Source organism: Crassostrea angulata, chromosome 1, assembly GCF_025612915.1.
Source record: "Crassostrea angulata isolate pt1a10 chromosome 1, ASM2561291v2, whole genome shotgun sequence".
In the NCBI taxonomy this organism is placed as follows: domain Eukaryota; kingdom Metazoa; phylum Mollusca; class Bivalvia; order Ostreida; family Ostreidae; genus Magallana; species Magallana angulata.
In genome coordinates, this window is record NC_069111.1 from 36,116,333 (window position 1) to 36,131,313 (window position 14,981).

At 34.0% G+C, this 14,981-nt stretch overlaps 1 protein-coding gene across 2 annotated transcripts in view; it reads left to right on the top strand.

Annotated features, from left to right (window-relative positions):
• The window catches only part of LOC128170442 (adenylyl cyclase-associated protein 1-like), a 37,306-nt gene that overhangs the window by 6,657 nt on the left and 15,668 nt on the right, over positions 1 to 14,981 (top strand). For both annotated transcript variants that reach the window (XM_052836212.1, XM_052836221.1), the window contains exons 3-7: positions 911 to 988; positions 1,795 to 1,848; positions 5,566 to 5,655; positions 5,978 to 6,063; positions 9,497 to 9,602. In XM_052836212.1, the coding sequence (XP_052692172.1) occupies positions 911 to 988; positions 1,795 to 1,848; positions 5,566 to 5,655; positions 5,978 to 6,063; positions 9,497 to 9,602 (414 nt within the window). The remainder of the gene's footprint in view (positions 1 to 910; positions 989 to 1,794; positions 1,849 to 5,565; positions 5,656 to 5,977; positions 6,064 to 9,496; positions 9,603 to 14,981) is intronic.

Here is a 14,981-nt window from a genome sequence, read left to right on the forward strand (position 1 = left end):
AAACCTAATATAAATTACATTTCTTTCCATAATCCTTAAGTTTATCTTTGCTACCTGTTCTTCCTTTCTTTTTGATAAAATGTGTGTTTGGTACTGTGTAAGAACTAAGATCCACACCTTTACAGTTCAATATTGAAAGTTGTTTGTAATTAGTGAACTTCAATCCCGATCAAGAGTAACTCAATTGCATTTCAATTTGAAGTCGGGATCGAAATTCAAAATAACAAATCGATAAACTTATAACGGGACTACAGCTAAACTTATCACAAAACTTTCTTTACTTTTTAAAATGTTGGAGACTTCTTTACATAAAAATGCACTTGTCCAGTCGGACAAGTGGCAAGCAATATGCACTTGTCCGTATATTTTTTAAACTGGTACTGGACAAGCGGACAAGCGTTAATGTCGAGCCCTGATCAGGCATTGGGGCCAACTACCTTTTTTCTTTGCAGAATCTCGAATCAAAGAAACTGTATACTGGGTTATTTTCACCCCGTTTTATTTTCGTCCTTCTTCACTTGCAAATACCGGTAGTTTCGCCCCGTCTTGAATCGCCCAGACATGGTTGTCTTTCAAGATAGATAGTTTGAGACGTCGGAAATCGCCCAGTCTTAAATTCGCTCACTGACGACGAAGGCGAAAGAGGCGAAAATAAAATGGGGGCAAATATTTCCTTGTATACAGTACTGAATATTAATCTGCTTTTCATTATATTCAAATCATTTATTTTTTTGAAAGATTTTACTTTAAGATTAAATTATTTTTCATGGCAAAATGGGGAGGAATAATACTTATGCTTAACATGGACGATATTATAATTTATACATATAACAGCGATTATTGGTGTGTGATTTTCACGAAAAACTAATTTGTAGGTACATTTGAATTACTTATTCCTGTTTTACTTTAGGGTGCCATGGTACAAAGGGGATTCAACAACCTACGTCAGTATATCTATGTAGCCTCCAGGAGCAAACAGCCAAGTGAGGTCAGTGTTAATTACTGGTAATTAGTGTATCCAGAGACCTGGCGCTGCAGGTTATGATAAGTCTATAGCTGTGTATAAAATGTGAATTATTTTTCAAAATTTTAAAAAATCCCTGTTCAACATCTATGCAAGTCAGGACTTACAAGCTGTACATTCTTTTTTTCTCTTTAATGAATCCTTCCTGAGGTGTCAATTAAAAATACTTAGCCAACAAAATATGGAGTTTATTTCCAATACATGTTAAGAATTATAAATATACACATTTAAATCTTTAATATAGATACAGTTACACAACTTTTCCCAAATAGACAACCTTCCTTGTCTGTAAACATGCATCTATGTCAACATGTTTAACGAGCTTTCCCTGTAATTGATAACATTAGCTGCATTGATTAATGCTGTCTGTCATGAAATGAAATAGTTGTGTGTTCAATAAATTTTCAGAGTTTCAAAGAACACTTTTAATCAGGTTGAATTACTAGATGTACAGCGGAGTATTCTAATGGGTTTTTCTGCTGACGTCAGGGAAACATCAAATAACGTTTTCGGCCTTGTCTTTTCATATTGATCTATTACATGTACATTTTCTGTAAATTAAATTGCATTGGCTAAATGCCTTGATGGAGGAATTGTCTGAGATTTTTTAAAAACTTTCTTTCGAAATTTTCATGCTGGTATTTGAAAAAAAAAAAGCAACTTAAAACATGATTTACTATGACATCATTTACTGTGTGTTGGTTAGGGATGGGTAGGACTCTCTGATTCTGACACTAGTATTTTATGGGTTTTCTTCTTTCATTTTTCAGGCTGTCATGGAAAAGTTATTTGATCCAGTCAAAAAAGTGATTGAAGAGGCCATGGTAAGTTACAAATATACATGGACACCTTTGTGTAATCTCTTTACCTTGTGCAGAATTTTATTTGTTGTCATGCAGATGTTACCTTTTAATCTCATGGACATGTCCCTTGACATGCAGTCATAATGTGAAATTGAATAAAGTGATTTGAACACAGTGCTTCAGAGAAAAATACATACATGTACTCTCAGTCATCAGTATCTCGGTGTCAACCTCAAATACAGTAGATACATGTATTTTAAATTGTTGAAAGTCCCAACCACTGTTTCTTTGTGTAGTGTAACCTCAGTTTCTTAAATCCTTGGATATCTTGAAGTTTTTTCCAAGTCCCATGGAGTTTGAGATAATGAAGTTTGACTGTACCCTTTTATCATATGATAAAAAATCTTCTAAATATTACAAGCAAAGGAAGCATGAAAGGGGCCTGCCCCTCCACTTCAATATTTTTCTTTTAATTTTTTTATAGAAAAATTAATTGTGCCTGTGCAATTTACCACTATGTGTACAATGTTTAATGTAGCCCCAACAATGGCTGGTGAATCATAAGGACCTAAAACGCAACACATAATGACAAATGATTGCAATATGGCAGCTTCCTTAAACTCATGAGGAAGAAACTTGTTTGAATCAGTTGTACCATAAAACTATTGCATTTACTGTGCAAAATTGATTATAATCTAAGACACTGAGTGTTTTAGTTGACAGAATTAAGATAAATTTTATATACTACGTCTGCTGCTGCAGAAGGAAAATTCAAGATGTGCATATGAACATGTATAGCTTTATTTCAAATACTGCACTATTCAAAAAAAAAATTCACACACATCAAGCTCTGTCCACACTCCACAGTATTGTAAAAACTTGGGTTGGGTTATTCTCATTATACGATTAATATACATGTACATATTACTGTTTATAAGCTGAAAAGTAAATTTCTATCCTGGGAAATTTAATGATGATAGCAAGGAAAAGTGAGTTGCATAATCTGTGCCGTTTGTAATTAGCTTAATTACTAGTATTGCGTATAAAACCAAGTGTAAAAACCACTGTGTCAGCAGAACTAGACTGCCTTCTAGCTGAACATGACTTGTATAGAGCCAATTATATCATTATAATAGTTTTTCTGTAAATGACTTGAATAACACCTTTACCTATGTTATACAATACAAGAACACTTGGGACAGTTTACACTATATAAACTGCAAAGTGTAACTTTAAAAAATTTTGAATGTAAAATTCAGTGAATAAGTGTGTTATACATGTGCATTAATGAAACTTAGGTGCTTCATGCATGTATGAAGGTAGCTATGTAGCATTGCAGAAAAATGCATACCCGCGTAAGCTCGTGTACTATAATTATTACTGATAATGATAAAATGTGCCTTGATAAATTATGACAAAACAGTTTTACTAACATAGCTAGGAATGCACTTCTTAGATTTAGAAAGTAATATGCCAAGCTATGAATACACAGACAATGTGAAGGAAATAAGTTCTGTCAGTCTTATAGAAAAAAATCTGCTCCAATTATATCTGAAAACAAGTATTACTTACAAAAAAAAAACTACCCCCCCCCCTACAAAAGCTACAAAAATTTAGACAGACTCAGTGATAGTGAAATAATCCATTATTGTCAAATCTATATTTTACAATGCAATTGTTCATTGGTCGTAGTAAAAATTTTCAGACATTGGGATGTTTATCATGTCAGGAGAATAACTACCTTTTTCTATACTGCAGCAGCATCAAGTAGTAGAGCAAGAAAGACAACTCTTGATAATGTTAAAAAAGGTGAAATATCAAAAACATGCATTTTCATGGAGATAAGAGAGTAGAGGAATTCTTCATCAGTTGGCTATGGGATATTAATAATTTGGTCCAACCCTGTAGAAGCGTTTGATGGGACTAGATTTTATGATGTTCCATATGCAGAGAATTCTTCCCATGGCTTATGTTGCTCTCAAATTTCGATCTAGTGACGTGAAAATCAGGATTTGGCATATGTTTTTAGTAGTTTTGCCTCTATGTCTGGAATTCTTGTAAAGCCAAATATCCTGAGCCTCTGCATGAAGTCTTCAAAGTTAAGAAAAAATGAAATTTTAGTCATGTGACGGTAATTTATCAGTTGGGAAGACACCCCGGTCACAGGAATGTGTTTGTCGTGCGTGGTTGTCAAATGACAACTCCTCAAACCTAGACAATGCATACCTTTTGGAAGCTGGAAAGGATTATTTCATTATCACTCAGTCTGTTTTAATTTTTGTTCCCTTTCGTAGGAGGGAGTATTTTTGTAAGGAATACCGATATTAACAATGATGGGATACAATTAGAGCAGATTTTTTTATAAGGCTGACAGAACTTATTTCTTTCACATTGTTTCTGTATTCAAAACTTGGTTAAATTTATGATTATTGTTTAAGCTTATGAAAACTTGCAAGTCCTTTAAATGTACTTTGGTGTAAATGAATCATTTTATCTCTTTATGTTGAAACCAGATTGTGAATTGTGTATGCTTTAGAAATGTTATCTCAAATGTTAACACAAGACAAATAATTAATTCAATTTCTTCCTGATTGTGGTCCATATTTTTTACTCCCAGAATAAGCTTTGAAGAGGAAAAAAAAATGTGGAATTATATATTATTGGAGTGTTTTACTGTAATTAAGGGATCGAGTTTATTATTCACCGATTTTTTTCCCCCTTGGTTTGTTTAGAAGAATTCATCTTTATTGAATTAACAGTTTTTTGGGGGCCTCTGTTTAATTGTGCATGTAAAAGGAGAACAATGGAAGGTTAATTCATTGCATCCAGCGCGGCGACCCACAGACTGATGCCACGTGGTGGTGGCAGACCCGTGACCACCAGACACCTGCCGTTAGCATCGCAGGATCCAAATTAAAAGCTGCGAAATACCACAGAAAAACCAAAGATACACAAATACATGTACCAAAAACAACTGTTTCAGAATAGCACATACTTTTAACCTAAAATTCTTAAATTTATGATACAATGTGATATTAAACCAAGGGTGAATGATATAGTGGGAGTGAAATTACTACAAAAAACGAACTCTATCAAGTATTCTCAATTTCGCAACAATTTTACAACAGGGACCTTTCCACCCATCTGATGACTTTAGCATGATGTTTGGAGCATAAAGTGTGAATACATATACAGGTCTATGTTCAATCTTGAGATTTTGGCAAATCTACCGACACTACTTTTTTTTCTTCAAGATTTTTATCTTTTCAAAATGTTGAAAGTTGCAAGGAGTTTATTTAAAAGTGAGAAATGTTTTCAACTGTATGAGGTGTCGGGATTTAGGGAGGCAGTTGAACTTTTAACACCATGACTGTATCAGTTTGGGCTGAATAAATCAATCCAAAGTAAAATAGATAAAACTGAGAATTTGAATTGCTGCAATCGATCAAGTCAAATTGATGGCCACTGGTCGAGATGGGAATTTATCACTTTTAAATCTTGAACCCAACATGGCATTGAGATTCTCTGCTAATTTTAAACACCTGTAAATCTCTGCCATTACCCTGCTGTGTGTTTAAAACTTAAAATCAACAAAATATGTTTTCCCCTTCTGTTTATTTTTTATCATCTCCCAGCATTGAAAGTGTAATGCATGCAGAAAACTGAAATACAGTCAAAGAGGGATAACTCTTGAGACACATATCCATTCCTCTGAAATTTTTGATTTTGATTTTGTAGACATTCAAAGATAACAACCGCCCCAGCAAACAGTTCAATCACTTGTCAGCCATAGCTGAGTCACTGCCTGCCCTTTGCTGGGTCCGAGTGGTAAGTTTGTGTGGTGCTTGAGGTGGCCTCCACATTGTTTAATGCCTGCAACAGGTGTACACCATTTTGTTATCTCTCTGCAGTGTGTATCTTACTCTAAATGTTCAAGGTAAAAGTGAACAAGTGAGAGTAGCAATGAAATTTTCTTCAATTCAATATAAAGAGTGTTCCTGATGAATAATTTTGGAAGCTCAATAAATTAGATATTCTTTAAAAGTTTGAAGTCCTATGAATGCCAATTAAATTTTGTTCCTTCTTTACATGAAGTATTCTGTTTTTTAATGCTCTGTTGTTTTTTTTCATTTGTTTGTATCCATTACAGGCCCCCACCCCCGGTCCATATGTCAAAGATATGCAAGATGCTGGGATGTTCTACACCAACCGGGTTCTGAAAGAATACAAGGATAAGTAAGTTTACTTTTTCATCTTCATCATTAGCATTATCACCACCATCATCATCATCAGAAGAAGAAGCATCATCATCATCAGCAGCAGAAGCATCAACAACATCATCAATATTGTCGACTTCATCATTATCATTATGTATAGCCATCACAATTGATCGTATTCATACCACCACCACCAACCCCCAAACAACCCCCCCCCCCCCCCCCCCCCCCCCCATCCACACTCACTGACTGGCATTCGTGCAACAAGCATACTTTAATAACTAAAACTCACTATCATAATTATCACATTATATTAAAAATATACCAATTAAAACCATTATATAACAACTAACAAGTCTTTGATTGGCAAAAATGATGTAGTCTACTTCTCACTGGGAGAAGAAAAGGTAAGCTTGCATGCAAGTCAAATAAAGCTACCAGATGAAAACAGAATTTGTAGCTGTCTGTTTTGACAGGCCAAGCGGATGTATGCTCTCATCGCCCATGTTAAACTTCCATCTCAGGGTTCAGTAAGAAGACAGAATTCCCAGTTTGTCTTCATTTCATCATCTTTTGAAGTTTGAAACAGGCCAAAATATAAGTGAGGTTTTCGGCTGGCACTTTCTATGACAGGGTGCAATTTTCCTTGTCACTGTAAACTCGCCTCTTCATTATTTACACTATATTGTTTGCATGGAGGAAAAAAGGAAGAAATTGATGAATCGTCTAGTGAATTTTTACACTGGGGCCTAATTGTTTCTTGTATGGTCAGACACAGATACAGGGGGAGAGGGTCATATCAAAATTTCTGAAACAGTGTGAGGTTACATGAAAGGTCAAGGTCATTAACAATAGTACATTTTTGAGACCAATTGTTATTCTTCATCATTATTCAAAGATCTACCCTGAACCTTCTAGTATTACTGTACAGCAGCCATAATGAATATGTAAGCTCTCGGCTTAATCATTAACAGCCTGCGAAATTATCTGCTTTTGACCCTGATGTATATTTGTTTAGATTCTTTTGGCCTTTTATAAAGTGCATGTCTGGCACTGAATTACTGAATATTTCAGGAAACATTTTAATGTTAGGCTTTCAGATACAGTGTGGCATTTGCTATAGTAACAGATGTTTGAAACAAGTGGTAGACAATTGGGTGAATAAGGAATTTTGAAACCGTTCCGCCATTTGTACCGCTATTTAAAATTTCTATTATTGCAGATCTTTGGAGAATGGTATTATAAATGCAGTGAGTGCTTGAACTGGCGACCAAGTGTTCCCTTAAGTTTTTTTTCACTGTTCTTTAAGATATCAAGTAAAAAATTGTGGAAAAAAGAAAAAGAGTTTTTCACAAAAACAGTTTTGATAAATTGATTTGAAAATGATTTTCTTGAAGCAAAATCTAAAAGTGACTGACATATGAAATAATAGATATTGATGGTATTTTCTTGTGGGCTCAGGTATATGTATCAAAAACATTTGATAAATTACCACTGCTGCCAATTTTCTTTACAAACTGGCCTTCCAAAAATTGTGATAGTTGTCAAAACTGTGATAAAGAGGTGGTTTAGAAGTATTTACCAAGAATCATAAACATTCAAAGTTTTTTGATTATTTGTGTTTTTGTTTTTGTTTAGATAAATTGATGGGGCCTATCTTGTTCTCTCTATCATATATATGGATGAACCACAGCAATTATCAACTGCATAATGCATATGAAGCAATCCATCTGTAACATCATGGACTCCTTTCAATTATAGGGATCATTTCCTCCCATGCCCCTTCACTTGATGAATTGAAAACTTAAATTTTTAAATTTTTTAAATTCCAGTTTTTTGGAAATTTATTTTTTTTTTTTAAATTAAAAAATAAATATAAATGGAGACATAAATTTTAAAACAGTAAATCTCAAAATTTGTAGTGATTCAGCTGGGTTTTTTTTTTTAATTTATATATTGATGTACAAGTGTTTGCTATAATGCAGAGACACCAACGTGTAAAACGTGATCTGTTCCGATAGCCCATGTTCCTACATTTGTACGGCATTGCTGTAGTATATGAGGAAAATCTCTTTGGCACTAGCCCATCTAGAGGTGAAGTCAATATGCAGAATAAGAAAAGCATGCACTTTATGCTTGTTTTATTTAAATTTCTGTGAAATATGTCAAACAATACTGTTTTAAAAAGTTGAAGGGAAACAAATGTTTGCTACCGATATAAATGCCAAGATTTGTGCTGCTGGGGATATTGCTTTTTGTTCTATGTAGATCGAGAAGAAAATAGAGTTTTAGATCATGTTTCTATGAATATTTTTGATAGCTATTAAATTCGTAAGTTTTTTTTTTTCCTTTTTGAAATAAAAAATGTAAAATATTTCAAAAGATATCTTCTTGTATGTGTTTGAACTTTTTAATATGAATCTTGCATTATAGGACTTAGTGAATGAATAAAGACATGAAACATATTGTAATGATATACATTGTTGAACAAAGTCCAAACACTTTACACGAAACTTTGTTGAATTCTTGTTCTCTGGACATTAATCAAGCAAACTAAGGCTTGCAATTCTAAAAAAAAATTTAACTGTTATTTCAGGCTTTAAATTTTTTTTAGCAGAATTTCGCACATCTGTTTTGATTTCCAATAGATATTATTGAGATGAACTGAGAAATATCTGAAACTTTGCTGTTTTAATTAAAGAACTTCGCATATGTTATTTGTTTCCTCTATATAACTAGACTCGATGACATCTCATAGGGTTAATCTTAAACTCTTTATTAACAAACCTAATTATTTGGACAAGGATTCAAGGCTTTACATTTCGTTTTTATTTCACCATACCATGAATCATTGTAAAACATGGTATAGATACCATGAACTTGCTCTTCTGTATAATCTATAATCCTCTTTCTTTAGAGCAGGAAGATTTAAATGTATATTTGTATTGTGCTCCCTGCGTGGGTGGGATGGTGTGTGTGCATAGCAGTGCACAAAACAATTCAAATTGTGGCATTCATTGTGGTAACCGACATGCATGGGTACTGTAAAAAGCCCTCTGCTATGTTGTTTATCTAAGTAGTGATATGGTAAAGTACAATCATGTACCGGTATATGTGCATGTAGATATCTAAACATATACCTACACGGGAAGCAATTACTACTTATGTATACAGTTATGAAAATACCTTTCTTCTATTAGATAAAACCTGAATCATAATAGCAAAAGATCATTATTTTAACAATGCTAGATTGTCTTGTATGGCATTTATGATAAGCATTAGAAATTTAGAAATTAACGATAAGTTTGGAAATGGCTCTGTGACAGAGTCTTGGGGAGGGGGACATGGTAATACTGAAGCCAGGTTTGTAAAGCTCAAATAAAAAAATTATGCTGCAAAAAGAAACTCCCAAAAAATGATTTAAATAAAATTTCTTTTCTTGATATCTTCAGAGACCAGACCCACGTGGATTGGGTTAAGACCTGGAACGACACGCTGAGTAAAACCATCGCTTACATCAAGGAGTTCCACACCACCGGTCTGTCCTGGAACCCACAGGTAAACGATGGCGGCTCCTAATGCCCTAATGTTCTCTACTGAGGAGCTGTCTTTGTTTATGCAGTATATTTTCCATGAATTTGTGCAAACCATTGTCTACACTTATATTGGTAGAAATAGATTATGGTACATGTACTCCACTTATTTTCAAAAGAAATAAGGAAAGGATATGGTATTGCAACAAATCATGCTTTTTTTAAAAAAGCAGCTAGTGCATAATGGAGTAAGAGATATATGTCTTAGATTGGGTGTATTCAATTTCAGATGAAGTGTATACTATATACTGGAATATATATGTAAATTATTTACTTGATTAAGATTTTGCAGCCCTAGCTGCATGCTTATACAAACTGCCCTGATCAAGATACTGGCAGGGAATTCATCTATATATGATATAATATCTCTCTGGAAAACTCTGCTAATTATATAACTTAGTTCTGTTTCATTAAACACTTGATTTCACCCACTTAATATTTTGAAATAATTTGAAGAGATGGTAATGAAAGCAAAGTGGCGCTCTGTAGCTTACAACATTCTCTCACAGATAATGTTGTGACTCCATTTCTCGTTGTGTGGCTCCGCTACTACATGTTTTTTTAAAGTTAAGAATAAAAAAGTGAACAAGATTAAAAGAGATAACATCAGATCCTTTACCTAACCTCAAATCAACACTGAAACGCAAAACCCCTGAATTCCGATAGCTGCTGCGTGTTTGCAAAGACTAGCCTGGTATTGCAGTGGCTTGTAAGAGATTCGAAGAAAATCTCGTTTTCTGTCTTGTCTGTATTTTTTGGACATTGTGTCTTGTTGTTTCTTCAAACAGCCCCCATCCACCAGACATTCCAAGTCTGTCTGTATTTACACCTAGATGTGTGTTCAACACAGTTTATAACGATTCATCGAGTCTCCTTGTTTATTTTACAAGTTGTGTGTGGTTTTTCACTCTGGGTTTGCAAGCAGTCCCACTATAAACTCTTTTTTTGCAGTGTATATAGATGTGTAGAACTTCGCTTTGCTCCAAGAGGAAAACCTCTTAGGGATAACCAGGCACCTAGTTCATGTTTCTTCATTTTGAGATTTTCCATGTAAACTTGAAGTTTTAATGATGTTCATAAAACAGTATCTGCTTGTGTAGCATGAAGTTTTTCAAGTTTAGAATTTCCTGTAAAGTGGTGAGCAGTGTTATAAACTCTTCCTCTTAGATATTTTAAAGAATTTGCTTTTTGGAAATATTTTAAAGTTCAATTACAAAGGATCAGGAAATTTTTTTGTTTTGAACTTTTGAATAAACTTTGGATTGGACAGAATCAGAAAACTAATTTTAACTATACTATGACCATGAAACAATTAAGGCATTATGAAGATAATGAATAACAACAATGTTTATGACAAGAATATTAAAAAAATTAGATATTGCTCACTGCCAGATAATATTGTCTTAATCTGAATTTACGTTCCTGCGATCTTTTAATTTAATGGCAAAATAAAGTACATTGAAGCTGCTTGCTTACCATCCATTATCAAAGGTTTTGATTTTTATTGCAAATGAAATCAGCTGTTAAAATAGATTGTTTTTCACAAACTTTTTTTCCCCTGCAATTTCAAATGGATGTTGATTCAAATTGTAGATATGAACTTTACAATGAAATCTGCATTGGCATTATAAAAAGGGATGTTGGCATTGTTTTCTGCCGTCTTGATATCAGAGAATTAAATGGAAACCAAAAAGTGTTGGTTCGAATAAAAGTTAAATGGGAACAGATAGATTATAAAATCCCTCTGTATCTGGAATGATTTATAAGAAATGTGTGGGAAACATCTCTAGACTTTTCTTCGACATGTCATTTTTAGAGTGAATAGAATATTTCTTCAACAGTACAAAGAAACTCAGGGCCATGCAAACGCTTTGCACATGCTGGGTGCACAATGCATTAGATAAATGCACAAATCATGTAGATGTTTTCATATTTTTCTTTTTTGAATTAATCGTAGCCGAATCTTCATCTTGGCTATATTCTCACTAATGTTCCATCCTGTTTTCATCTCCCTATGATTTTGACCTTGACAAGAAGCAATCAAACGGATCGTGCATTGAAACTTTTTTTTTAGTTCAAACAGTTTTCTCACTCTTGTTGCATTCTCTCAAAAGCATGGGGCCCACCTTATATGATACTATAAGCGCATGTTGAAAGAACTCTTCAATTTGATTTTAATCCCTTTCACACCTGGATCTGGCTTTTAAAACATTACTATGCTTGGTGATCCATATAGGTAATTTCATTTCCATGTTTTCTGGATTTTTTCCTTCTCTATCGAAAATAAATCTCAATGTCTTCTTTTTATTTAAACACTTGGCGGATTCAAAACAGATTTTTTGTTGTTGTTTTATCAAATTACGATAAAGATGGATTTCATATATAAATAAATTCAAGGAAAGCCGGCTATGAAACTCCATCTGACTGAGTCTATATAGCTTTATTTTATTTGTGTTGATGGCTTGATGCTGACAAACACATAGATGAAGAAGATTTGATCAAGATTTTTTTTTAAAACAAATTTAAACAAATCATAAAAAATGAGGGAAATATCTCTCCAGGTATTTGTTTGTCATTCCAGTTGTATTTGGCAACTGTTTAGCTTGGTTCATGGGAGAGAACAGAAGATGACGCGAGTTGACAAAGGTGGTTGTATACAGACATAAACCCCCATCTGTTAAGTCCCTAGAATAAAGCAGTTTAAATTCAGGTGCAAATGGAGCATGTAACCATGGGATATGGGATCCATATGTTAGTTTAGAATGATGAAAGAAAATCAGTGAAAACTTAGTGAGGTGGCTCTCGATACATTGAAAATAAGGTAGCTAGAATTATCTGTAATAATGTTGAAGCAGTGCCCCACAGAAAATATAGATTCTTCAAAGTAGGTACTTAATGCAATATCCTTTTAATTATGATTTTCAAAATGGGCTTTTTATTTTTTGATTTTTTTGTGAATTACGGCTAGATGTATAATGCAACCAGTGCCACCACCAGCGTTTTAAAGTTTCAAGTGCAGACAACTCTTTAGGGCTTTTTTTATGAGGCCTACTTGTGAAATATTTGCTTTCAGTCAAAGACGAAAAATGAAAAAAATCTGCTTGTAATGCCAAAGATACTTACTTTGTTTGCCTCTTTTTCAAAGCACTGGGAGCAAATTTCTTCACACATAAAAATCATTAGAGTTCTCAATCATTTTAAAAAGCCAAGGTGCTGTGTTTCCTGCAAATAGAAAGATTTGTCTGATGCTTGGTGGTCAATAAATTGTGGATAAAACCAAGGGCAATGAATGCATACAGATGAAGATTTCTTTGTGTCAAAGAGGAATCCTGTACTAAATATACAAAGGTTCCCTCTTTGGAGTCTGACTGTACTGTAGTGGTCTATTTGATGTTTTGGTATATGTGTACGTCATACAATAAAAGTTGTGGAAACTGAAATACCAGACTGATCTATTGATGACAGGTCAAGGACATGGCAGTGAAATCTTTTGAATTTCAGCTTAACTGTGAATGTAGATTGCAATTTGGATTAACTTGCATTTACAATAAAAATTATATCAGGAAATTAATGTCATATGATAAATAACAACGTTACAGATAAAGAACATGTGCATGCATTTCCTTATGTCCAATTTTAAGAAATAATTTGACAATATACAATAAACATGTATAAAAACACCATCGGAGAATGTTGTAGTTTTAAATGTCAAATTAAAGTTATCTCAAATTGTAATGTATATATATTCACCTTATTTCTCTGACATTAGCAAAATAAATATTGCATTCGCTGCAAAAGACAGGTGAAGGTTGTGGAATGCTACAGTTTCCAGGCCTAGTCAGATTGCAAGCTTCTTAATGCCTTCTCTTGATTGGCCAGAGGGATATTTACTGAACACTTATGAATGAAGGCCAGATCTACTATAGGTTACATGCCATTGTTTACTAACAATGAGTATAAATGTATTGCTGGAGGTTGCTCTGGTGTGGAGTTAATAATTGGATAGATATCTGTAAGCTTCCCCGGGAAGATGTCTGATAAAGGACTGGGAGAGCCGGCGTGATCGACTGAGACAAGGAAAGGATCTTAGGTTTCTCTGATCATATTCCCCCCCTGATCTCACTGTTAGTAAAGAGAGATAATTAGCGGCCATGAAATCTAGTCTATGATGGGAAACTTCAGACTTGGGCAGCGTCTCCCCCTCCCTTTCTTCTTGTTCTCCAAGGCTAAGGGGATGGGTAACAATGGATTAATGAACAGAAATCTTATTAATTAGGCTATTAATTCCTGTTGGGTGTTTTTTCAAGGTTTTTTTAAAAGTTCGTTTGAGAGGAAGATGTTGCAAGATTAGGTATAAGCCATTAGCTGTGCATGCAGCAGAAAGAAGCTGTAATGCTGATAGTGATCTAAAACTAGGGTGAAGAAAATGTAGAAAAATTAGCAAGCTATCAAATTTATGAAAACATGACAAACTGATTCACCTGCTATTCTTCAAGTCTTTTGTGAAGTGAGAGGGAAAGAAATCTTCATGGGATCATAACTGAATATGCATCTTTGTCAAGGGCTAAGCTGTTATGCTTGCAAGCTTGCATCCTTTCAAAGTTTGTTGTCCATTAGAAAAGATAAGAAACCAACCACACTTTATCTTTAACATCCCTTGAAAGGGAGAATAAAAAGGTATTCATTGTGAAAAATGGCCCCTTTCAATAGTTGATTATGAAAATCAGGGTTTATTTATGTACCCATCTCTAGGTCTGACTTCTGCTGAGCCGAAAGCACTGATTTTAATTACAAGGATCTTGATTAAGGTGAATGCTTTCCTGGAGGAACATTCGTGTGGGATTCACACTCTGATGTGTTGAAGAAAGGCAAAAAAAAAAGTGAAGAAATTGCTCTTGAAAGTGTGCCAATTTTCTAATAGCAATTCTACCACTTTAAAGTCTAAGATTATAACTTTAAAATGTAATTGACTTAAAAATCATTCTACTCATTTGTTAGAATTCTTGAAATGATTATTTTGAAAAAATTTTGAATTCTAGGTGCTATCCTAAAACGAACTTCACAGCTTTTCCCCCTGCATTTTTAATTGCATGCAATATATCTTTAATTGCACACGACAGAAGAAATACAGGTTAAACTTATTTTTAAAAGCTTGTAAAAGCATCATACCCAATCAGTTAACTGTGCTAAGACAGACGTCAATTTCAGTCAGATACAAGCTTTTTCAACCAATCAGATTGCAGGAAGAAAAGAGAAATTTTGAAAACTTGTCAGTCAATTCTGATTGGCATCCATCATCATTTCGGGAGTAAAATGAGCTCCAGGGAAAAAAATCCGACTCTTC